The 26,311-nt window shown below is 36.9% G+C and overlaps 1 protein-coding gene across 1 annotated transcript in view; it reads right to left on the bottom strand.

Annotated features, from left to right (window-relative positions):
* The window catches only part of LOC127447037 (probable G-protein coupled receptor 156), a 28,434-nt gene extending 3,052 nt beyond the window's left edge, over positions 1–25,382 (bottom strand). Inside the window, exons 1-9 of the mRNA XM_051708510.1 lie at positions 25,186–25,382; positions 15,049–15,198; positions 12,355–12,482; positions 10,105–10,240; positions 9,726–9,836; positions 9,500–9,625; positions 1,684–1,779; positions 1,272–1,508; positions 424–585 (exon numbers count right to left, since the gene is read on the bottom strand). Of these exons, the coding sequence (XP_051564470.1) occupies positions 424–585; positions 1,272–1,508; positions 1,684–1,779; positions 9,500–9,625; positions 9,726–9,836; positions 10,105–10,240; positions 12,355–12,482; positions 15,049–15,165 (1,113 nt within the window). The 5' untranslated portion in view covers positions 15,166–15,198; positions 25,186–25,382. The remainder of the gene's footprint in view (positions 1–423; positions 586–1,271; positions 1,509–1,683; positions 1,780–9,499; positions 9,626–9,725; positions 9,837–10,104; positions 10,241–12,354; positions 12,483–15,048; positions 15,199–25,185) is intronic.
* Between the last annotated feature and the right edge of the window lie 929 nt (positions 25,383–26,311).

The following is a 26,311-nucleotide window of genomic DNA, read 5'->3' as shown; positions in this document are numbered from 1 at the left end:
GTGATATACTGTATGACAAGAAATTAGACACAAAGACGTGCATTTGACGAAACGTGTGATTATATTTTGAAGAACAGATGAAAGAAAATCCGCTGAAGCACGTCTGATTTGATATAACAGCTCTTCTGTTCATGAGTGCATGAAAAATACAAACTAGAATTTAGATTCCAAGGCTTGACAATCTTTCTTTTTTTAGTTTTAGAATTATAATAGCAAATAATACCCCTCTACTTTGTGGTATGAATCTGTACTAAAAGGGATGAAACATACAAATAATAGACCTAAATGTTAAAATATGAAATATGACCAAAAAAGAGCTGAAAAGCTATAAAAGCCTCACTTAAATATGGAAGAACTGATAACATTTGCATAAATACACCCTGCACCCATGAAAAGATCATCACATGTAATAACTATTGGTACCTCATTGATGAGCCTTTTCATGGAGTCATTTTCTCCAAGTAGATAATAGATTTCATCCTCGCTGTACATGGAGTTTGTGGTCTTGCTGGGACTACTGAAATATTTGGCCATCTGACTGGGATGAGAGTTTGTCTCCTCTTTAAACTGTCTCCACTGGGTCAACTTGAAAGAGAGAATAAGTAGGTAAAACATCGGCATAATATCAAATACCATTACTGAGTGTTTCATGTTAAAGTTAAACTAGTTATTGCAGCATTTGCAGAGTTCAGAGTCATTATCAGGTGTGCATGACTCATTGTCAAAATGTTTCCCCTTTTTATGCAGGCCTCTTTGTCTTAACCTCAACCACATACACCCATACTCACATACAGGTGCAGAGCTCTTTGATTGTGAAGGAATCCTTTGCCTGTGAATGCATGCATCACCTCGTTATTATATGTTCTTTCTTGTAGAGACCTTGTTTTCAGCATTCCTTGGTTTGGGTTGATGTTGTTATACATAACGTGATTTACTCAGCATTTGTCAGCAAAGAGGTCCTGCTTTCCATCTAATTATAAAGTAGGTGTTTAATTGTATGGCCTAGGATGTGGTCTATCTATCTATTAGGGATGGGCACGAGTACCCTAATACTATAGTACTCCGAAGTCACAGCAATGAACACCCTACAATAATTGTATGATTTTCCAACTTCAAAACATTTTGAATTTTGTGATTAGGTACGATGGCATATTGGGTAATACTTAGTGATCTGGGGTGCGTTTCCCGACAGTATTGTTAGCCAACTATGGTCGCAAGTTCCATCATTATAATGACATAAGACATAAATAATGATATTGTCCAGGACTCACTTGAGGGACAAACAGCAGACAGTTTATGGCTAGTGTACAGATGAAGATGGCTCCAGACACTACACTGTAGACCACATTGGGCAAGGCATACATGTAAAGAGACACAGGCACAGCCACAGCAGTTGACATAGTAACCAGGCAGACAGCACCCATGATGGTCATGGACTGGTTTACTGGGGGCAAGCTGACATTGCTTGTCAGGCCGGCAAGGTACGTGCCATAAAGGAGGAGGCTGCCCTACAGAGTGGTTAAGCAAGAAAGATTCACTACTGTGAATAAAACTATCAATGATTTATATCAATATCTGTGTAAAAACAATGATAATTCTAAATTAATTATGAGAACGAAGACTATTGACTGAAAACAATTGTGTATAAAGGATACAATCTGCTAGCTTCTCTTTGCAGTTTACCTTAAGTACAGAGAGAAGTGTTACCCAAAGGTCAGAGAAGCGAGAGGAACAGGAGTCTAGCTGGGACAGAGAGTAGGATGCATCCATCTCTATTACCTGACATAAAGAAAACAACACAAAATACTTAAAATGCCACAGCTGATTTGAGTTTGCATTAGTCATAACTCTTTACATCTCTCTATGTTCAGTATAAACAGTGGCTGTAGAGGCTTTGAAAACAAGTATGGCTTCATCACTGCTTGAACAGTGTTATACAGTGCATCTGGAAAGTATTCACAACGCTTCACTTTTTCCACATTTTGTTATGTTACAGCCTTATTCCAAAATGGATTAAATTCATTATTTTCCTCAAAATTCTACAAACAATACCCCATAATGACAATGTGAAAGAAGTTTGTTTGAAATATTTGCAAATGTATTAAAAATAAAAAATGAAAAAAATCACATGTAAATAAGTATTCACAGCCTTTGCCATGACATTCAAATTGAGCTCAGGTGCATCCTATTTCCACTGATCATCCTTGAGATGTTTCTACAACTTGATTGGAGTCCACCTGTGGTAAATTCAGTTGATTGGACATGATTTGGAAAGGCACACACCTGTCTATATAAGGTCCCACAGTTAACAGTGCATGTCAGAGCACAAACCAAGCCATGAAGTCCAAGGAATTGCCTGTAGACCTCCAAGAGGCACAGATCTGGGGAAGGGTACAGAAAAATTTCTCCAGCATTGAAGGTCCCAATGAGCACAGTGGCCTCCATCATCCGTAAATGGAAGAAGTTTGGAACCACCAGGACTCTTCCTAGAGCTGGCCGGCCAAACTGAGCGATCGGGGGAGAAGGGCCTTAGTCAGGGAGGTGACCAAGAACCCGATGGTCACTCTGACAGAGCTCCAGCATTTCTCTGTGGAGAGAGGCGAACCTTCCAGAAGAACAACCATCTCTGCAGCACTCCACCAATCAGGCCTGTATGGTAGAGTGGACAAACGGAAGCCACTCCTCAGTAAAAGCACATGACAACCCGCCTGGAGTTTGCCAAAAGGCACCTGAAGGACTCTCAGACCATGAGAAACAAAGATTGAACTCTTTGGCCTGAATGGCAAGCATCATGTCTGGAGTAAACCAGGCACCGCTCATCACCTGGCCAATACCATCCCTACAGTGAAGCATGGTGGTGGCAGCATCATGCTGTGGGGATGTTTTTCAGGGGCAGGAACTGGGAGACTAGTCAGGATCGAGGGAAAGATGAATGCAGCAATGTACAGAGACACCCTTGATGAAAACCTGCTCCAGAGCGCTCTGGACTTCAGACTGGGGCGAAGGTTCATCTTCCAACAGGACAACGACCCTAAGCATACAGCCAAGATAACAAAGGAGTGGCTCCGGGACAACTCTGTGAATGTCCTTGAGTGGCCCAGCCAGAGCCCAGACTTGAACCCGATTGAACATCTCTGGAGAAATCTGAAAATGGCTGTTCACCGACGCTCCCCATCCAACCTGATGGAGCTTGAGAGGTCCTGCAAAGAAGAATGGGAGAAACTGCCCAAAAATAGGTGTGCCAAGCTTGTGGCATCATACTCAAAAAGACTTGAGGCTGTAATTGGTGCCAAAGGTGCTTCAACAAAGTATTGAGCAAAGGCTGTGAATACTTATGTACATGTGAGTTTTTTCATTTTTTATTTTTAATAAATTTGTAAAGATTTCAAACAAACTTCTTTCACCTTGTCATTATGGGGTATTGTTTGTAGAATTTTGAGGAAAATAATTAATTTAATCCATTTTGGAATAAGGCTGTAACATAACAAAATGTGGAAAAAGTGAAGCGCTGTGAATACTTTCCGGATGCACTGTACTTTGTGACGAAGTAGGTGCAACACTCATTTTATTAACAAAAGCAGAGTTTTAACTTTATTAGATTAAAAACTTAATGACGTCAGAATTTCTTCTTCTTCTTTCAAGGGTAAAAAGAAGTTTGAAACAGCCGAGCAACGTTTCAGAACATTCATGACATCCGCCACATTGCTGTGGAAGGCATTTAGAAGTACATTTAAATACGAGAACACTCAGTAAAACCTTAACTAATGTGACATCTAAATGTGTTATCAATGACATAATGTCTCCTTCTATGAGTAGAATTCACATAAGGATAGTAAAAGTTGATTGTTTTTTTTTAATCACTCGAGGATGATTTAAAATAATATATATATGCAGTAGATAATGCGCAATTTGTCATGTTTACATTTTGAATTCATGACGCTAATGAGCTAACGTGGCCAGAACATGCGCCGATTACACTCTGTTATTGTCATTTATGATAACACTGATACTACTGCAAAGATGAGTGTAAAAAGTGTTAATGTGCAGAATACAGACAAAAGAATGATGATAACAGAGGCATATCTTACTTTGGGCAGATGTGTAAATGGCTTTCGCTGCAGACGGCGCATGATTGAAGCAGCATATCAAATAAAAAAAGGTAAATGGGCACTTAAGAGTATTTGAGTAGATTCGATTCCTTAAGTAGACTAATTAAATGAAAAAATGCATGACATGTTCTTGGAAAATGTCTGTAAGCGAACGATCGTACAGATGTAGGTAAATTTGCAACAGCTCGCTAATAACTGCATGCCGGTGTGTTCATGTTGACAGACCTTGACTGACTGAAGGCCATGAATAGGAATTAGCTGCTGATCTCAAGGTAGGTGAAGCTCCAGGTCACACCTACCGATGATGTGGACCAGTGGCAGTAAGAAGGTGTTTAGTAGCCGGTAAGAAGTTTTCCTGAAAGTTCGCCCAGGCAAGCTGTTACAAACCACCAAAACAAATGCAAAAACACCTTCTTTTTGGCCAGATTTTGTTTCTAAATGACGTCACACCCATTCCGTCTTCGATTTCGTCTGAAGTATATTGGGGATTTTAGGGCCTTTATCAGATGTCATAAAACGTCTTGAAGTTTTGGTAACACTTTACAATAAGGTTCCATTCGTCAACATTAGTTAACAACATTAGTTAGTATGAACTAACAATGAACAAAACTTTTACAGCATTTCCTATGCATTATTATTATCTTGGTTAATGTTAATTTCAACATATAGTAATACATTTTTTTTGGGGGGGGGGGATTTTTCCCCTTTTTCTCCCAATTTGGAATGCCCAATTCCCAATGCACTCTAAGTCCTCGTGGTCGCATAGTGATTCGCCTCAGTCCGGGTGGCGGAGGACGAATCCCAGTTGCCTCCGCTTCTGAGACAGTCAACCCGCGCATCTTATCACGTGGCTTGTTGAGCACGTTGCCACAGAGACATAGCGCATGTGGAGGCTTCATGCCATCCACCGCGGCAACCATGCTCAATTCACCATGCGCCCCACCGAGAACAAACTACGAGGAGGTTACCCCATGTGACTTTACCCTCCCTAGCAACCGGGCCAATTTGGTTGCTTAGGAGACCTGGCTGGAGTCACTCAGCACGCCCTGGGATTTGAACTAGTGAACTAGCGAACTCCAGGGGTGGTAGCCAGCGTATTTTACCACTGAGCTACTGGTGAATCACTTCTATTGTACTCCTTATTTGTAAGTCGCTTTGTATAAAAGCATCTGCTAAATAAATAAATCTAAATGTAAAATGAGTTAATGCACTATGAACTAACATGAACTAACAATGAACAATAGTATTTTTATTAACTAGCATTAACCAGTATTAATAAGTATTGTTAATCATGAACTAACAATGAACAAATATTAACGAATGGAACCTTATTGTAAAATGTTAATTAAGCTTTTAATCTAATAAAGTTTTAGCTCTATTTTTGCTTATAGAGTGGGTGTTGCAACAAAAATAGCAACTTTTATGTTAAAGTTCCCAGCTGACAACTGGGGGTTGTTTTCAAAGAAATATGCTTCAATATAATACACTTCTACACTGTCAAAGCTCTGAAATCTCATTCACATCTGTGTTCAGATTTAAAAAGATGGCATGCCAGTGAATGAGGACTTCTTTTCCTCACACAAATCTATCGAATGGCTCATACATTCTGACTACTTTGATCTTTTCTTTTCTTTTTGGAGCTTGACAGCCATGGTCACTATGATATTATATGGAAAAGAGCTGCATAAAGATTCTTCAAAAATTCTCCTTTTATATTTAACAGAGAAAAATAACAGCATCCAGGTTTGGATTTACATGAGGATGAATAAATAATGACAGAATTGTCATTTTTGGCTAAACTATTTCGTTTCGTAAATAATATTGATAGTTATTTTTATATCATTGTTGTACCTTGTATCTTAGAGGACAGGGCCGGATAGTTTTGCTTTCCCTCGCAATAAGTTTTGTTTTCCCTCACAATAAGTTTTGTGTTCCCTCGCAATAAGTTTTTGTTCCCTTGCAATAAGTTTTGTGTTTCCTCATAATAAGATTTGTGTTCCCTCGTAATAAGTTTTGTGTTCCCTCGCATACGTTTTATGTTCCCTCGACCTCGCAATAAGTTTTGTTTCCTCGACCTCGCAATAAGTTTTGTGTTCCCTCGCAATAAGTTTTGTGTTCCCTTGACCTCGCAGTACGTTTTGTGTTCCCTCGCAATAAGATTTGTGTTCCCTCGCAATAAGTTTTGTGTTCCCTCGACCTCGCAATAAGTTTTGTGTTCCCTCGCAATAAGTTTTGTGTTCCCTCGACCTCGCAATAAGTTTTGTGTTCCCTCGCAATAAGTTTTGTGTTCCCTTGACCTCGCAATAAGTTTTGTGTTCCCTCTTAATAAGTTTTGTGTTCCCTCGACCTCACATTAAGTTTTGTGTTCCCTCGCAACAAGTTTTGTGTTCCCTCACAATAAGTTTTGTGTTCCCTCGCAACAAGATTTGTGTTCCCTCACAATAAGTTTTGTGTTCCCTCGCAATAAGTTTTGTGTTCCCTCGCAATAGTTTGCATTCCTTCTCAATAAGTTTGGCTTCCCTTGCAACAAATTAACCATACTATAGTAGGTTATATTAGGCTAACAATACTTTACCCATGATATTTGAAGTGAAACCATGACAATAATACAGAAAAATGAAAACTATGGTAATAAAAATTATAATTTTGTGGTTATGGTTTTAGTAACCACAAGAATTAACATGGTTAATCTATAGAAAAACCATGGTTACTATATGGATACTGTATACTGTATTAAAAAGTTTTGTGTTCCCTCGACCTCGCAATAAGTTTTGTGTTCCCTCGCAATGTTTTGTGTTCCCTTGTAATAAGTTTTGTGTTCCCTCTTAATAAGTTCTGTTCCCTCGCAATAAGTTTTGTGTTCCTTCGCAATAAGTTTTGTGTTCCCTCGACCTCGCAATAAGTTTTGTGCTCCCTCGTGATAAGTTTTGTGATCCCTTGCAATAAGTTTTGTGTTCCCTCGACCTCTCAGTAAGTTTTGTGTTCCCTCATAATAAGTTTTGTTCCCTCGCAATAAGTTTTGTGTTCCCTCGACCTCGCAATAAGTTTTGTGTTCCCTCATAATATGTTTTGTGTTCCCTCTTAATAAGTTCTGTTCCCTCGCAATAAGTTTTGTGTTCCTTCGCAATAAGTTTTGTGTTCCTTCGCAATACGTTTTTTGTTCCCTCGACCTCGCAATAAGTTTTGTGTTCCCTCGTGATAAGTTTTGTGATCCCTTGCAAGTTTTGTGTTCCCTCGTAATAACGTTTGTGTTTCCTCGCAATAAGTTTTGTGTTCCCTTTAATAAGTTTTGTGTTCCCTCACAATAAGTTTTGTATTCCCTCGTAATAAGTTTTGTGTTCCCTTGCAATAATTTTTGTGTTCCCTCGACCTCGCAATAAGTTTTGTGTTCCCTCGCAATAAGTTTTGTGTTCCCTCTTAATAAGTTTTGTGTTCCCTCGTGATAAGTTTTGTGTTCCCTTGACCTCGCAGTAAGTTTTGTGTTCCCTCGTAATACGTTTTGTTCCCTCGCAATAAGTTTTGTGTTCCCTCACAACAAGTTTTGTGTTCACTTGCAATAAGTTTTGTGTTCACTCATAATAAGTTTTGTGTTTCCTCACAATAAGCTTTGTGTTCCCTCGCAATAAGTTTTGTGTTCCCTCTTAATAAGTTTTGTGTTCCCTCTTAATAAGTTTTGTGTTGCCTCTTAATAGGTTTTGTGTTCCCTCACAATAAGTTTTGTGTTCCCTCGCAATAAGTTTTGTGTTCCCTTGTGATAAGTTTTGTGCTCCCACGCAATATTTTGCATTCCTTCTCAATAAGTTTGGCATCCCTTGCAACAAATTAACCATACAATAGTAGGGTATATTAGGCTAACAATGCTGTACCCATGATATTTGAAGTGAAACCATGACAATAATACAGAAAAATGAAAACTATGGTAATAAAAATTATAATTTTGTGGTTATGGTTTTAGTAACCACAAGAATTAACATGGTTAATCTATAGAAAAACCATGGTTACTATATGGATACAGTATACTGTATTAAAAAGTTTTGTGTTCCCTCGACCTCGCAATAAGTTTTGTGTTCCCTCGCAATAAGTTTTGTGTTCCCTCATAATAAGTTTTGTTCCCTCGCAATAAGTTTTGTGTTCCCTCGACCTCGCAGTAAGTTTTATGTTCCCGCGCAATAAGTTTTGTGTTCACTCATAATAAGTTTTGTGTTCCCTCGCAATACGTTTTGTGTTCCCTCATAATATGTTTTGTGTTCCCTCGCAATAGTTTGCATTCCCTCTCCATACGTTTTTGCTTCCCTTGCAACAAATTAACCACACTATAGTAGGCTATAGTAGGCTAACAAGCCTATAGTAGGCTAACTAAATAAGTTTTGTCTTCCCTCACAATAAGTTTTGTGTTCCCTCGCAATAAGTTTTGTGTTCCCTCGACCTCGCAATAAGTTTTGTGCTCCCTCGTGATAAGTTTTGTGATCCCTTGCAATAAGTTTTGTGTTCCCTCGACCTCTCAGTAAGTTTTGTGTTCCCTCATAATAAGTTTTGTTCCCTCGCAATAAGTTTTGTGTTCCCTCGACCTCGCAATAAGTTTTATGTTCCCGCGCAATAAGTTTTGTGTTCACTCATAATAAGTTTTGTGTTCCCTCGCAATACGTTTTGTGTTCCCTCATAATACGTTTTGTGTTCCCTCGCAATAGTTTGCATTCCCTCTCCATACGTTTTTGCTTCCCTTGCAACAAATTAACCATACTATAGTAGGCTATAGTAGGCTAACAATAACTTACTTATTTATTTACCCATGATATTTGTAGTGAAATAATAGCAATAATACAGGAAAATGAAAATTATGGTAACAAAAATAATTTTGTGGTTATGGTTTTAGTAACCACAAGAATTAACATGGTTAATCTATAGAAAAACCATGGTTACTATATGGATACTGTATACTGTATTAAAACTATGGTTTCTGCCAAAAAACAAAACAAAACAAAAAAACCAAACAAACATGGTTACTTAACTTACTTTTCATAGTTACTACAGTATCACTATAGTAAAAACATGATTTCCTCCAAAAACTATGGTAAATACAGTCTACAATATTACTTTAGTAAAACCATAGTTAAACTATGGTATATGTAAATTAAAACCATAATAACCAAAAAATTCTTATTTTCATTATCACTGTTAACGTTTTCCTGTATTATCACTTTGGTTACACTCCGAATATCAAGGTTACAATATGGTTACTGTAGTAAAACTATGGTAAATTTATTGCGAGGGAACACAAACTATTGCGAGTGAACCCAAAACTATTTCAGGAAAAAAATTTCCCACCCTGTCCTCTAAGGGGCTCCGTATGGTTGTGAGTGTCTATTTGATAACTAAATTCTTCAGTATACCTTCACCATAGCACTTATAGACCGATAGCACTTAATTGGATCCATCAGACCCCATGTTGTTAGAACAACAACGTCCACTAGGACCAGCAAAGCAACCAAACCCATCAACTGAATGTCTCTAATAATCTGAAACACATTGAAACAATAAAGTACTAGTTAAAGCCAATGATATCAACCAATAATACAATAATACAACAAGCACAAACAAATAAACCAGAAAACTCACCACTCTCTTGTCAGGCACACGCTGAGTGAACACTCTGTAGAGCCGCCATGTTTTCCCAAGAATGGGACCAAACACCAGAGAGCTGCCGATACACAGTGTCCAGATCCGCGCCTGAGAGGCAAGGAGGGAAGGTATAGAAAAAGAGCTAGTGGTTGGTACATTGGATGGTAACACAAGGTGGTAAGATGTTCTAGTACAGCTCTCCTAAACAAGCCACATGATTTAAGTTATCCTTCATAACCTTAGCTCAAACAAAGTTACGTGCCAAAATTTAAACTTCGGCTTAGGGGTTTGTTCAAATCCCTAACCCTATGTTTCAGCAATAGTAATAGTAATGCTTACTAACACAAGCACCTCCAGTAATCTAGTGTGTGTTTACCTGTAAGATTGCTCTTGATTCTACTTCTTGCAGAGGTGATCTCTCCTCTATGGCGAATAAGAAGCCACTGCTGTATGTAAGTACACTGCCACAGAGTGTCAACACATTCAGATTGGGACTGGACATCTTCACTATCCTGTGTCAGACGTACATAATCAAAATGTATGTTTGAGGTTACAATTAGTAATTGATAGAGTCATGTCAATGAAAAATTAAAGGCCACCTATAAAGCAGTAAAAAAGTCACAGAGGGGGGTGTCAGGACATGTTTGAGAGCTATGAAAGTTGTTCTTGTTACCCGTTGGATGACGTGAAAAGAAGTGCCACTGTCAACAAGCTTCTCTCAGGGGCCTGGGTAGCTCAGTGAGTACTGACGCTGACTACCACCCCTGGAGTCGTGAGTTCAAATCCAGGGCATGCTGAGTGACTCCAGCCAGGTCTCCTAAGCAACCAAATTGGTCCGGTTGCTAGGGAGGGTAGAGTCACATGGGGTAACCTCCTCGTGGTCACGATTAAGGGTTCTCGCTCTCAATGGGGCATGTGGTAAATTGTGCGTGAATTACGGAGTGTAGCATGAGCCTCCACATTCTGTGAGTCTCCGCGGTGTCATGCACAGCGAGCCACGTGATAAGATGCATGGACTGACTGTCTCAGAAGTGAAGGCAACTGAGACTTGTCCTTTGCCACCTGGATTGAGGTGAGTAACCGTGCCACCTCGAGGATGGGAATTGGGCATTCCAAATTGGGAGAAAAGGGGATAAAAAAACAAAAAAAACAAGCTTCTCTCAACAGACCTCAAGATTTTCACAGAAAAATTACTGATTCTGGGTTATTTCTCACCAAAACTTATCATATGTCTTTAGAAGACTTGGAATTAAAAACCGAATTGCATAGACTACTTTTATTATTTTTTTGGATCCTTTTTTAAGCTTTAAAGTGAGGCACTATCCTCTGCTGTTGCATTGTAAAGACAGACCGGGATATTCATTCACATATTAAATTTTCTTATTTTGTGTTCCGCATAAAAAAAAAGTCATATGGGTTTGGAACGACATGAGGGTGAGTAAATTATGCCAGATTTTTTTTTTTTTTTTTTTTTTACTATTTCTTTAAAGTTAAAGGCTGTTCTTGACTTTTAAGCTAATCAGTATATTTTAATTTACATTGTTCTTTCTAATTACATATGGCAACAATCCTCTCTGACCATATTTGGATGACTTCCACCTCTGCTTGCAGTGATCTGAATCCTAATATGATTGGTTTAGCATTCCATGATGCTGGAAAATGTACTACATAATTTCAGATGAATTCATCTGATCCAGGAACGTGTTTTTAGCCAGATAGAACCTTATGTGGATTATCTAATGATCTATGCATCCGATTATGTTGTGTGTGGGCTTGTTTTAATGGGAATCACCTCCTCTGAGTAATTTTGTGTGATATTTTATGTTCTGTTTATTTTTTGTGAAGTTATAAGTGAAAACGCAGCTTACAAGCAACACCCGTTTATATGTAACATGTTTGTCAAATACATGTACTTAGTGGGGGCCTGGGTAGCTCAGTGAGTAAAGACGCTGACTGCCACCCCCGGAGTTGCAAGTTCGAATCCAGGGCATGCTGAGTGACTCCAGCCAGGTCTCCTAAGCAACCAAATTGGCCAGGTTGCTAGGGTGGGTAGAGTCACATGGGGTAACCTCCTCATGGTCGCTATAATTTGGTTCACTCTTGGTGGGGCGCGTGGTGAGTTGTGCGTGGATGCCACGGAGAATAGTGTGAAGCCTCCACACATGCTATGTCTCCGCGGTAATGCACTCAATAAGCCACGTGATAAGATACGCGGATTGATGGTCTCAGATACGGAGGCAACTGAGATTCGTCCTCTGCCACCCAAATTGAGGCGAGTCACCACGCCACCATGAGGAATTAGAGCGCATTGGGAATTGGGGATTCCAAATTGAAAAAAAATTAAAAATAAAAACATCAATCATGAGTGCCATATAAAGGTGAAAACTATTCAGCAATATTACAAAGTATTAAAGCAATTATATTATTTCTCACAAAGATGTATGCTCTTCTTCACTGGCTTAATGTTACGATTGTAACACTCTGAATTCTTGTGTTAAGTTCAAAGTCTTTCTCAATGTAAATAGTTTATCTATATCGCATCATGATGGACAATGTAAAAACTTGTACCATTTCTGCCCGTTTACCTTAAAAGAGACACAAAAGAAGTGAAAAAGGTTTTCTGTACCTATTGTTTTTGAATCTGAGTGTGAAAATAAGGAAGAAGAGGGCCAGAAGTATTCCACAAGAGAGCAGCGTCCAGACTACAGTGCGAAGAGCAGGGGAAAGGGTTCCACTATGTGCATCCTCATCCCTCTATAAAAACAGTAAACCGACATTTACTAACTATAAACATGATATTGATGTATACAGTGGCCCCAAAAGTATTTGGACACTTAAGGCACACTTTCACTGTAATACATAACAAAATATAAATCCAAATGGCATATCTGCTGTCATTTGTGCTGTTATGTATCAACTGGTCCTAAGGTAATTTGTAGTAGTGGATGTATGAAATCAAGTTCACAAATGTAGCAGTTAGGGATGCTCCAATCGATTGGCCACCGATCGGAATTGGCCGATATTCACGTCCCAGTGGCGAATTCTCAGGGCCAGCAAAGCCTTCTCTGCTGGCCTAACATGCCAAATAAATAAAATATTTTTCATCCTTTCACTCTCAATCACCTTTTTGCCTATGTATTTTTAATCGCTTTCCACTCTTAATTAATCTACAAACAAATAGATAAAAACGAAAAGTTTATCCAGTCAGAATTTATTCCTTGATGCTTACAAGCGAAGTGTGACAATTGTTTCACAAATCACATGCCCGAAGCCAAGCTCCTTAGCTGAAGCAGCATGTGAGTTTGAGCTCCACCCCCTCAGGCCTTCAGAATTTCCACAGAATCCCTCAACAGTGCAAATGAATCAGCAACTAAAGTCAGATTGTCAGATTCATCAGCCAGTCAGATTGATTTATTTGTTCTTGGTGGGTGTGATCTTTAGGATGTGTCCCGGTTGAGGCCTTCTAGCTGGCATTGAGTGACAATCGCTTTAAGTGATGTACGTAATTTGAAAACGAAGAGCGCGAGATCTTGCTGAGAGTCGGCTGTCATCACTGCTGGTATTGCCGTTGAGAAAGAGATCCTCATGGATTTAAAAACACAAGATGTTCTGCATGACCGTGTGATTGCTTAATTTATTAAACAGGAAAGGAGGACTGATTTCACTTCAAGCAAATTGGTAAGTGCTTTTTGCATTGTTATAGCAACATCAGGAGTTTTCTAAGTGTAAATTAGGCTGCTGGAGCATTCAGTGTCGGATCAAGTTTTGAAAAGTAGTGCTGCATTCCATTCAACTCAGAAAGTTGGATTTTACAACTTCCTACTAGGAAAAGTGTAATGGAATGCATCTTGAAGTCAGAATTACAACTTGTAGACTCGTGCAGAAATTCTCAACTCTGATTTCGCCGAGATGCAGGGTCATGATGTCACACAAACATGTCGACACTATACAAAGCAAGTGATAAACATTCACTTTATTAAGTAATATCGATAAATTAGTTCATTTCCACATTATATGATATTAAAGCTTGTTTAACAAACGCCTGCAGAAACAGGTGTATAAAACATTATGATCTCTTTTGATAATCGTACACCTGAAGCACAAATGCTAGCGCTGCAGCATTGTTTATCAGTTGGGTTGCTAGGAGACATCTCTAATGAGAGTCAAACCTCTGCTAAGCTAACGGGAGCATTGCAGGAATATCCCGCATCCAACATGAATGGAACACAGCATAACTGTGTTCCCTGACGAAACAAAATTTATTGCAAGCAACATTTAAATTGCAAATATTATTAGATCGATTTTTCCAGGTATTATAAACCTCCTTGGTAGATTCATATGAAATATTATGGTTTTTGACGTTCATATCACAAACAGTCATGCTGCAGTTAAAATTAGGCTTGCTTGAGCATTAAGTGTCGTTTCAAGTTTTGGCTTTCGTGCGTGGACGTGTTTTTAAAATGTCAGTTGGTATTATTAGTTGACTGCCATGTAATGTATGATATAGCGTCTTATTCATTGTGAAACTGTGTTTTCTTAATGGCATGAATCGCACTGAAGGCCTAGACTTAAAATGCACGGCCGATGGATGTCACGTCCTATTACTCGATCGGTGATATGTAATTTGGCCAATCGCATAAACCGATCGCTTATATCGCAAAAGACATGCGGCTCCTTTAAGACTTCAGCAGCACTGTCATGGCATCATGGGGTGTGGGTAATACTGGAATAGTGTTGTAAGACAACAAACTTGATTCAGCAGTTAAGAGTGATGCAGTGGGAGAGGTATGGCGAATATGAAAAGTTTGTGTACTGTACATTTGACAAGGCAAAGGGAAAACAGCATGAGCAGTTTGAACAGTCCTTATTATCGTTCATGGCAGAAGCTTCCCAGTCGGCAGCTTCTCATTCTTGATACTTGATTTTTCTTTTCTTTTTTAAAGCTATTTTAATAAGCCTTTTAAACTTTTTTATCTGTTTTTGTCAGCAAAAACTAGGCAAAGTGATATTACTGGGAAGATGTAAATTCAATTAATAGTGACAGTGAGCAGAAAGCTTACATATAGGCAGTTATTATGACTTATTATTATGATGAGATCCTGATAAAGGTGAAATGATTGGTATCGGGATCGGTATCGGCCGATCAGATGACAAGAATATCAGTGATCGGTATTGGTGGTAAAAATCCTGATCGGAGCATAGTAGCAGTTCATCACATTAACTATGGAGAGGTTCCATTAATTTTTGACAACCACAAAGTGTCCATAATAGTTTTTTTGTGTATACGTGTATACGTATGTATGTCTGTGTGTGCATTTACCACTGAGAGAGCACAGAGTCTCTGCAGTACATCCCAGCCCTGCTGGTGGTTCATTCCTGGATAGATGAAGCAGACACCAGACTCACAGTGTGAGCTGCAGTTCAGTCCTGCCTCCATAACTGACCTGAGCTTTAGCTTAACTTACACATCCTAAAAAACAGAAGATAAAATTAGATGCAATACTTATCACACCTCCATTTACTATCAAAAGTTTGGACTTGTTTTTGTTGACAAATATAAATTCTGACTAAATTAATTAATTACATAATTTAAATAGATGAGTTGGACCCAGATAGTAGAAAAGCAGCCACCAAGTGCCCAGCATATTATGGTCATAATATTTTGGCTGTTTATTTATATTTAAAAATGATTAGTATTTATTTATTTTATAAAGTATCATTTACATATCTGTAAACATGGAAAAAATTTTTTGGAATACAACATATTGAGCATTTATATCATAAAATGAATGAATTATCAGCTCAGTGCTGTCTAACCTAGGCTTCAGCATTAAACACGCAACATTCCTGTGTTCCTTTGGATTTTACTCCAAGACAACTTGAATGACACAGTTACATAAATTGAATAACATCAAAATATCAATAATATGACAACAAATAATGCAAGGTTTTTAGAATTTGAAAAACACTATGTTTTTAGTGTTGAAATAGATTAATATAGTTATATTTGAAAATACGTATTCTTATATTCCATGTCAAAGCATGCAAGACACTCATATTCAACTCATAACCTTTAAAAAGTGCATTGTAGAAGACTAAACATAAGATGGCACTGTTTTTCATAATGTAATTAGCGTGAAATGGCCTATTCCAAACTGTCTTCTGTCTGGATTGGAACATAGTCACACTAAAATATAGGTTCTCCCAGATATATTAAAAAGATATGCAGTTGAATAAAGTAAAAATTATATTTTTTTCCCTTCACATTATCTTATTACTGTATATTCCTCTGACCTACTCAAACTGCTGACCTAATATTAGAAGACAGTATTGAAGCATTAACCCTCTGTTGTATCACAAAGTGGACATGGACTTTTCAGGAATGTGACTGTAATCCAGTATAGTAACATTGCTTATGTTTGTGGTCAATTTGAACTCAGAAGAAATAAAAATGGATAAATAAACTAAATTATCTGTCACCCCAATGAAAGCCACCTCCCATCTTAAAATGAACATAAGAGGACAAACTCACTTTCCTCTTCATTGCATAATGATACCCCTACTGTTTAAAAACTAATGACTTTGCTCCTCAGTCCCAAGTGAAAAAAGCAGGAAAAAGCTTGGGTTTGTCACCACAATACACTGCAAGGAAGACACTAAATCCCACACGGATGCAGCAATTATCACTTACAATGCAGTGATGTGCGTCAAAATAACTGCATGTATGAGCCTGAAAGGGCAGACCACATTATAATTGTGCTGTGATCTCCACAAAGTCTGGTGTACTTGAAGCTAAAATCTAAAGCAGCACATCCCGTCTGCCAATCTGTTCTTTTATAAAGCATGCAAACAAGGCCAGTAAGACTGTATTATGTGGTTTCACATGATTCTGAATACTTGTTATTGTGATTACGGTACTCTCTTTACTGTGATATTTTTCAAATCTGCCTTTTGACAGTTTTAAATGTGGGTGTGTCTCCTGTTTCACTGAAACTACATTTTTATGAGGAGTGTAAGTGGGTAGCTGACATGAAATACAATACTATACTCCATCTAAAACTATTTTAAACAGTGTTTCACAGATTCTTTCAAATTATTATGCTTGCAACTTTCATGATCTCATATTACAGTAACCATTCAATGGAATATCTGTACTTTTAAAAATTAATTTGTCACAGTGCAGGACCATTTAAAAAAGTAAAACGGTGTTTAAAAGGTCACCAATGAAAAGACCTGAGGGTAAAACTTTACATGAATGTTCCTTTGTTAAGGGTTTATAAGGGGTTCATTAATGACTAATAAGTCATTAACAAATGCATTATAAATCATTAATATGCAGTTATAACAGCATGCCTAAAAAGACGACTTTCATGCTATACTTGCCATTTAGTTTTAAATGTTATAAATGCTTAATTAGTACACTTATTCATACTTATATTAATCAATAACATAAAATGCCCTAATTCATGATTTATGTCACAATGTAGTGAAATTAAAGAGCTATTAAAAGGAAAGATTGTCATTTTACTACAATCTACTTTGTGTTTATATTCATTACTTTATGACTCAATTGTGTTGTTACTTTCCTTGACCACACTGACGCCAAAATAATTGTTTTACCTAATTTTATTTACCTAAAGTCCTCTGCAAAAACCCTTTTCAGGTCTTCATGCTCATTCACAGCATATATCACATAATAAAGCCTGATGACCATTAAATCACAATTAACTTTAGTCTACTTAGGTTTCTAATATTGGCAACTCCTTAATAAATGCTTCATATGTGTCCACTTAACATTAAAGTACATTTCCATAAGTTAACGATGTTGAATAAGTGTTGTTTAAGCAATTACAACATGTGAGGTAAAATGGCTCACTATTTGACTGGTATTGCAAGAAAATTACCCTTTGTATGCATGTTGTATTAACCACATATCAATGATTTATAATGCATTGGTAAATTACTTATTAGTCATTAACCCTTTAAGCTCGGATTGTCGGCCCACTGAGAAAAAAATAATTATCAAAATATCAATAACTACAGTCTTGATCAACAGAAAATATTTATTGTTTTAAAGCTCAGAAGCTCTACTTTTCAGTGTTTGTAGGCATTATGACCAAAACTGAACAAGTGCTTTGAAATTTGCAGACAGTTCAGAAGTGTTCTGTTTTGATAATTTATTAATAATTTTGCACGTAACATATTATTGTTATCAATGAAAACATTAAACTGATCAAATAGCCATATGTCATATGTCGTTGGAAAGCTCTCAAAGAGTAGAATACAACCAACCATTTATTTTACTCACAGACAAAAATATAGCGAGTAAAAGCTAAGTATATGTCTTTTACTTCCTTTTTTTTTTCTTTTTGATTTTCTCCCCTTTTTCTCCCCAATTTGGAATGCCCAATTCCCAATGTGCTCTAAGTCCTCTTGGTAGTGTAGTGACATGCCTCAATCCGGGTGGCGTAGGACGAATTTCAGTTACCTCCACGTCTGAGACCGTCAATCCGCGCGTCTTATCACGGTGGCTTGTTGAGCGCGTTACTGCGGAGACGCAGCGCGTGTGGAGGCTTCGCTATTCTCCGCGGCATCCACGCACAACTCACCACATGCCCCACCGAGAGCGAGTACCACACATTATAGTGACCACAAGGAGGTTACCCCATGTTACACTACCCTCCCTAGCAACCGGGCTAATTGGTTGCTCAGGAGACCTGGCTGGAGTCACTCAGCATGCCCTGGATTCGAACTCGTGATTCCAGGGGTGGTAGTCTGCGTCAATACTCGCTGAGCTACCCAGGCCCCCACTAAGTACATGTATTTGACAAACATGTTACATATAAACAGGTGTTGCTTATAAGCTGCGTTTTCGCTTATAACTTCACAAAAAATAAACAGAACATAAAATATCGCACAAAATTACTCAGAGGAGGTGATTCCCATTAAAACAAGCCCACACACAACATAATCGGATGCATAGATCATTAGATAATCCACATAAGGTTCTATCTGGCTAAAAACACGTTCCTGGATCAGATGAATTCATCTGAAATTATGTAGTACATTTTCCAGCATCATGGAATGCTAAACCAATCATATTAGGATTCAGATTGCTGCAAGCAGAGATGGAAGTCATCCAAATATGGTCAGAGAGGATTGTTCTTTCTAATTACATATGGAAACAACTGACCCTCTTTGGTTTTTTGTTATAAAGCCTTACATTTTGGGTATGCCACTGAAACAGGTAATCTTTAAAAACACCTTCATAGCTTAAAGGGTTAATGAACCACTTTATAATCCCTTAATAAAGAAAACATTAGTATAAAGTGTTACCGACCTCAGATAAACACTTTCCCTTAAACAGTCACATTTTAAGCTTGAAAAATGCCTCTTGAAAAAGCTTTAAAAAAAAGGGGAAAAAAGAAAAAGAAAAACAGTCCACAGACTTAATATTCTTCAGCTACCAATGTAGTTGATTATCTCTCACAACCATGATCTATTATTGGAAGTATATATTATAATTCTACAGAAAAATGCAAAAAAGTTCTCAGATGTGCGGCTTTGCCTTAACCACTCATGGTAATGATTGATGACTTAATAGTATGTTTTATTATATGTATTATTAATGTCATAGATGCACAGTCATTAGCCAGACAGAAAGAGCAATTTCATGTCATCGTATTTGTTTACGATCTTATGTGAATGTATATTTGTGTCTGGACATTTCGTGTCTAACCCAACTGACACCTTACGTGAATGTGTGAGTAATCTATCATGGTGGACTACATGAGTGACTCTATGAGTCTAAAAGAGAGCAGCAGAGAATGATTATTAGAGTGTTGAAGTGACTGAGACTCTGTCTGTTTATTAGTGGGCATTGCTCCAAGAGCCTGAGGCACTAACTTAAATACAAGAACTTCACAAACACAGTGTTACTTGCAAACAAATGACTGACACAGTGGGATCCAGAAAAATCATATGTGAAGTATGCAGCCAAATTATCTGTTGAAAGGTGAATTCATTTTTTAGACAACATAAACACCATTTGTGTCTGTCTAAAAAACGTCGACACAAAATAACTTATCCAAGAAAGTCCAACCAACACTCTTCAGATTCTGGTAAAACAACATATGCAAGGTCACCAACATATACCAACAAATTTGATTGTTATCACTTTGGATAAAAGAGTGGTAAATGTTAATGTAAATTAAAATAAATATTTTTGTTAAAACAATGCACTTTTTGCACTATTAAGCCTAGTCATTTTATTAAGAAAGCATCTGTTGCAACTACATGTAAAAATAATTCAAACATTTTATTTAGATCTAGAGATTTTTTTTTAATCTGTTCATATTAAAAACATTTATCTAATGTAACTCATAATATTCTTGAAATCACTAAAGCCTCTCCAGATAGAAATGTATATCATCATATTTAAATGTGTATATGTTAATTCATGTGGAACTGAGGTTTGGACTTCACTCCAAGAATATTACAGTAGAGTATATTACAAATGCTTGTGACTTGAGCTGATGACTCAAAATAAGTAATTTCTTCACAGGCCTCTAGCAGCTCTTTAATATCAGGCAGTGTGCACTGATTTATGTGGAACCCACTAGACCCACTAGACTCTTTTCAGGATGTCATTAATAACATCATAAAATGTATTTGCTATCATATTTTACATTTCACACTTCATCATCTGTTACACTGAATATGCAGACTACAAATAACTTTTTGGACAAACTTGGTTATTTGTCAAGACTCAAACAGGCAAGTTTGCAATTAGTTGAGCTAAGTTTTATAGTATCAAACAAGGAGATGTCAAAACTAATCACATAAAGTCAGCTAACTGGCTATCATGGATATTTGATTATTTTCTAAATCTAAAAAGCATAGTCACTGGCCTTATTAACCCTGGATAATTAAAAACAAGATTTAAAAAAAGCTTTTTTAATTGCTCGATTCCACTCTATACCTCTTTTATTGTTTAACCACTAGTGTATTTTTCCTTATAATAGATAATTAAGTTATTTAATTATCATTTATTACAAAGACCTGGAGGTGTGTATTCAGAGCATGACTCAGCAAGTCTCTTAAGCCTTATCCAAAATGTCTTGGACCCAACTAAATACTCTCTCTTAAATGTATTCAGTAATGCATTTAGAATAGAAGAATACCTTGGAATACATATTTATAAAGGCAAGCAACAATTGGAAGAATTATGTGTGATGTCATTATTATCTTATCTGAACCGCAACAGCTCCACTATTAAGTGAGCTGTTGACATGGTCGACATGGGCAGTTGCCCAGGATGGCATCTTGCGGGGGGGCGGCATGAGGCACCCACACAGTGTTGAAGCGGGTTTCGCCCAGTGTGCCATACAAGCTAGAACAGCTACTGAGCAGCACATTGATTTCTTTAAATTATATGTGGAGTTAGACGCTGATGTTTTTCTTAATGGAATGCAGAAGGCAAACAGAAGGCAGTTTGCGGTCAATTACAATATCTTGTCCTCTTTCCAACAAGAAAAATGCTGCCTGTAAAAGACCCCAAAGACCCTAGCTGTGACATTGTAGCTAGCTAGCAGGGTTGTTTGTGAATGTTCTGAATGACATTTTTTATGTTTGTAACAATTTTTTATATTTTAATCTTCTTCTTAACCTATTATTTGATTGGACTGATAAAGATTAATACATTTTGACACAAAGTTGGTTGCAAAATGCAAATTAAGCATAATTTCGAGATGATAACTGGATGCCACTTGCAGAAATTAAACACAGTGAGGTCCTCTGACAACAATGTAGTATATGAATGATTTTAACTATGCATGCTTCCATATTTAGGTCTATTTATTCTTTGTATTTGTTTTTACTTCTTTTACTACTGACACTTTTATTTTTTTATTCTTTTACTGCTTTGATTTTAATTGTCAATTACAATTTATTTATTTATTTATTTTTTTTTTTGAGGATAACTTCAAATGGGATGTTAAATAAATGTATTTATACAGCAATTGCAATTGTGGGAAACAATGTATCATGCGCTCGAATGTCATTTTTGTGTAAAAATGGCTGTATTGATTGTGGCGCACAGCTGACAGCGTGCTGATTAAAGCTGCTGTAAGTGATTTTAGCCATTCTAACCTCCACCAGGCCAAGCCATTGATGTTGCAACGCCCCTCAAAGCATGTTCTCACAGTTGTCAAACACAACAGTAGCGAAATAGCACCCTCAACTGTATGGATCAGAACATGGCATTAAGCCTCAATAATTCGCTGCAACTACAACACTATCAGAACACACAAAATGATTGACAGGCAGAAAGCATCAGAGATTGTGGCTGTGGACACATTTTTGATTGCCGTTTGTCTAGTTATTTTACAGATACTGGTGAGATATCTCACGACACTTATTTCAATGTCTTCTTATAGGGAGAAGGAAAAAATGTTTGCATATCTTTCCATGAAAAAAATCGCTTACAGCACCTTAAAGGCAACAATATTCGGGTGCGGTTGCCACATATTCAATCCCGGAATCATTATACATGACAAAGATGTTGTATTGTCATTATCTAGTGTCTACCACCAAACATTTTGGCACCCGTGGTCCATTTTTAAAGTATCCCAAAAACCACAGCCCATGCTGCTATAATTTTAACCCGTGATTGTGTTTTCAAATTAGCCCAATTTGTCATGAAACCCTGGCTACCCTGCTCTGGGGAAGAGAGCGAGAGGACAAGTGTGCAGCGCATCTACAATATAGCTCTAACTGACTCTAACTCTAATCTGCAATGTTCAGTAAAACAATCAAGTCTCTCACTTGATTGACAATATTTTTTTTCTTTCTGCCTCATTTTGTGGCTATTATGAGAGAAGTATTCAAACAAATTTGTATTTCAATATATAGATATAAATATATATATATATATATATATATATATATATATATATATATACAGGGTTGGGGAGTTGCGGAATACATGTAACGGGATTATGTATATTAAATACAAAATACAAGTAACTGTATTCCACTACAGTTACAATTTAAATAATTGGTAATTAGAATAAAGTTACATTCAAAAAGTATTTTGATTACTGAAGAGATTACTTTGCATTTTATTTGTTTCATTTAATATTTAGTCCTTTCAGATGGAAAACATTTATACATATAAATGATGTGATCCAAAGTGCATTTGAACAGCGGTGAAACACTTTCTTATGATGTGTTACATTCATACGAGCAGACAGAGAAGTAAGTTTGAAGTAAGTTTGGAGCAGAAGAAATAGAAATAAACATTATGTAAACTGTCAGCTTTACATTACAAATTACATTTTACAGCATGTATTCTGTAATCTGTAGTGGAATACATTTCAAAAGTAACCCTCCCAACCCTGTTTATATATATATATACATAGCTGGCATTAGTTTAGTGTTAACCTACTAAAATGAAATCTTTTGAGCTAAAGAGTAAAACTTCATATGTTGAAGTCATGTGAATTGTGAACACTAATTCCCTTCTGCAAAATCAAAATAACTGTAGTCTATTAGATGAGTTGATAACATGCACACATAATAGGGTTAAGATATTAATTAATGTAACATCTCTTGTCAGGGTGGTTTAGAAATTCCTGTAGTTCCTTCCTAAAGTTGTATTGTCATGTGTCCCAAAATAGATCTGTAGTTTACAGTTTCCTGCAGGCACGACCGGTGTAGAGAGGCATTTCCGTCCATTTTTTACTCGTCAGTGTGGACTAAGGAGATGGCGTAAAGACAGCGTAGACATGTCCAACCGTGTAACCAGTTCTTGAGTGGTCAGTTAAAGGATTAGTGCACCCACAATTGAACATTCTGTCATTATTTATTCACCCTCATGTCATTCCAAACCTGCATTCAATTACTTTTTCTACGCAACACAAAAGGAGAAATTGAAGAATCTTCATGCAGCTCTTTTCCATATAAAGGCAGTTCATGGTGACCACGTCTGGCAAACTCCAAAAAGGACAAAAAAGCTCCACAAAAAGCACGATTAAAGTATCAAACAAGTAGTCTGTCCAACTCATGCACTGTATTCCAAGTCTTCTGAAACCATACAGACCTGAATGGGGCAGTTTTTATTCTATTGTTTATCCAGAGATTCTGACTTTCCTCTGTGGGCACCAAATTAAAACTCTTCTTTTTCACTGTATTATTTCTGTAATCATGTATTTTATTTTATTTTTTTCACATTTTATTTTAGCTTGACGCATGTGATCATTATTATTATCATTATCATTTATTTTGGAGTTTGACAGGTGTGATCACTATGAACTGTTGTTGTATGAAACGTGTGAAGATTCTTCAAAAGTTAATTTGTTTTTCCAAGAGAAACAATATCAGCATACATGTTTGGAACAACATAATGGTGAGTAAATAATGACTTTTTTCATCTATCACCTGAGTTCACGTGTGCACTGCTTTGTATAAATTACCTATTCCTTCACAGTGTTCTGCTATCTGGAGTAATTGCCACAAAAGAAGAGAAAACACTCAAGTGTGTCTACTCTTTCTTGGGGCGTGTCTTTATTATCCTTTGAAGTAGCCTACTCTTATCTGTCATGGATGAGTTCTGTATTTAGCTGTTTTGTTTTCAAGCAACATGGAATATTCTCTTGAAAAGCAGGATTACAGAATTTCTAAAGCTTTATTTCAGAGGCTTTGATTTAAATGTCATGCTCTTCAATTCTTCAGTTGTTGAATATTTCATTTTTAACGCAAGAAAGCATGCAGGTTCAGTGAATGCACAATTTGCAGTTGAACAAGTCAAATACTTTCACTATCAAGCTCTGTCACACAGTGCAGACTTTAGAGAAGTGAACGAGACTCCGTGCTAACTGCAACACAGTGTGTGGGGATCACATAAGAAACATTCCGCCTCACTCTGTCGCTTTAATCCTGTTAGCATTTTAATCTAAAATGATCAAGTAATAATGCCAGTTATTGGTTTACCCCCTTGTCGGCTCAACGCCCGCTGAGAAGACGCCAATAATCCGCCAAATTAAAGTCATGGCACATCTCAAATGAATGAATAAATAAATAAATTCCTACGGTGGAGTAAACTGAGTTTCGGTTTATAATCAAACTTTAATGTATTCAGGCAACTTTGTTCAGATCATTAGATTTATTTTACACATGAAGTGGAATGTATTAATTCTGAAGCCTAACTGAATTTAAACGATTTCGATAATAATAAAAATAATAATAATGACGTCGTTCAGCATGCACAATTTTACTTTTATATTTTTCTTTATTTATTCTATTGGCTATAGGCTGTTTTTGTTTATAAAATGTTATATTTATCTAATTTTATTTATTTATTTTTGAGGGATTCTGTTTCTTGTTGATTTATTTGTGCATCTGCAACACTGTTACACAGCAGCTAAAAGATAGACTTATGAAATTAGATTGATCAAACCTGTGATCCATGTGAATGAAAGGTATCCTCTCCCTGGCTCCATGCTTGAGGTATTCGGAAAAAAAACTGTCCCATTTTATTACATCACATGAAAACAGCAAAAGTAGTCATTGGAGGGAAGATCCAAATGCTCAGCCACTATTTTTTAACGTTTTAAATTGTCTGTGCAATCTATTATGAACAGCAAGACAAAAACACAAAGGGCACGCACTGTACAAACTCCTGAAATATTGCAACAGCGCGAGCGCACTGGGGGCGAGAGAGAAAGAGGAGGAGGCTGGAGGAGGGAGGGAGTGTCGAGGAGAGACACAGAAAGATAGGTTCATTTAGCGGAACATCGTAAAAAAATTGATCAGATATTCAGATTGATTCAGTCACTTTTATTTAGTTACAACTTTTTAAAAATATTATATATATATAAAAAATTACACTAATAATATTTCAGCCATTATTTTGATATATAGACTATTTTGTAATATTTTTGATAAATAAAAAATAATTCAGATATTATGTAGCCTAAATATAAAGTGCAGTTTTTACAGTTAGGTGACAAAACATTTTGTGGGGCGAAGGTAAATGAGGCTATTGTCTGGAAAGCCTAATCTTAAAAAAAGTTAAACATGACAGGATTTTTTTGTGATTGGTTTTCATTTGGCGTGGACCAGACTCTTGATTAGGTATAAAGTTGTGGTTGCCAGAGCTTTACCATAAAAAATAAATAAATAAATACAGTGGCATTGTTTAGCCATAACGGGATGCCTAGATAGGCTATGCATATTTTACAGTACACAACCATACTGTATATCATTAAATGATACAGTGTTCATATTTCAACCAACTGGAACTACAACAAATATGTTTTGTACTTTAAAATGCACTGCTGACCACCACTATCAGATGGTAAAATACTGTAAAAGACCATATTAAAAGTTCATCACGAGAGGCCTTTGCAGGAGCGATGGCCAACAAACATGTTAAGAAAAGCACGATACAGTTACCCACACAAAGACAAACCACCACCCAAAAAAATAATTAAAAAAAAGAATAAGATATATATATATATATATTTAAACCACTGTTATGCTAAACTATGTCAACAGTAAGAAACATAACTATCAGTAAAGTA

This window comes from Myxocyprinus asiaticus, chromosome 10 (assembly GCF_019703515.2).
Source record: "Myxocyprinus asiaticus isolate MX2 ecotype Aquarium Trade chromosome 10, UBuf_Myxa_2, whole genome shotgun sequence".
Classification (NCBI taxonomy): domain Eukaryota; kingdom Metazoa; phylum Chordata; class Actinopteri; order Cypriniformes; family Catostomidae; genus Myxocyprinus; species Myxocyprinus asiaticus.
Note: the sequence above shows the minus strand (reverse complement) of the source record. Positions and strands in the feature narration are given on the sequence as shown.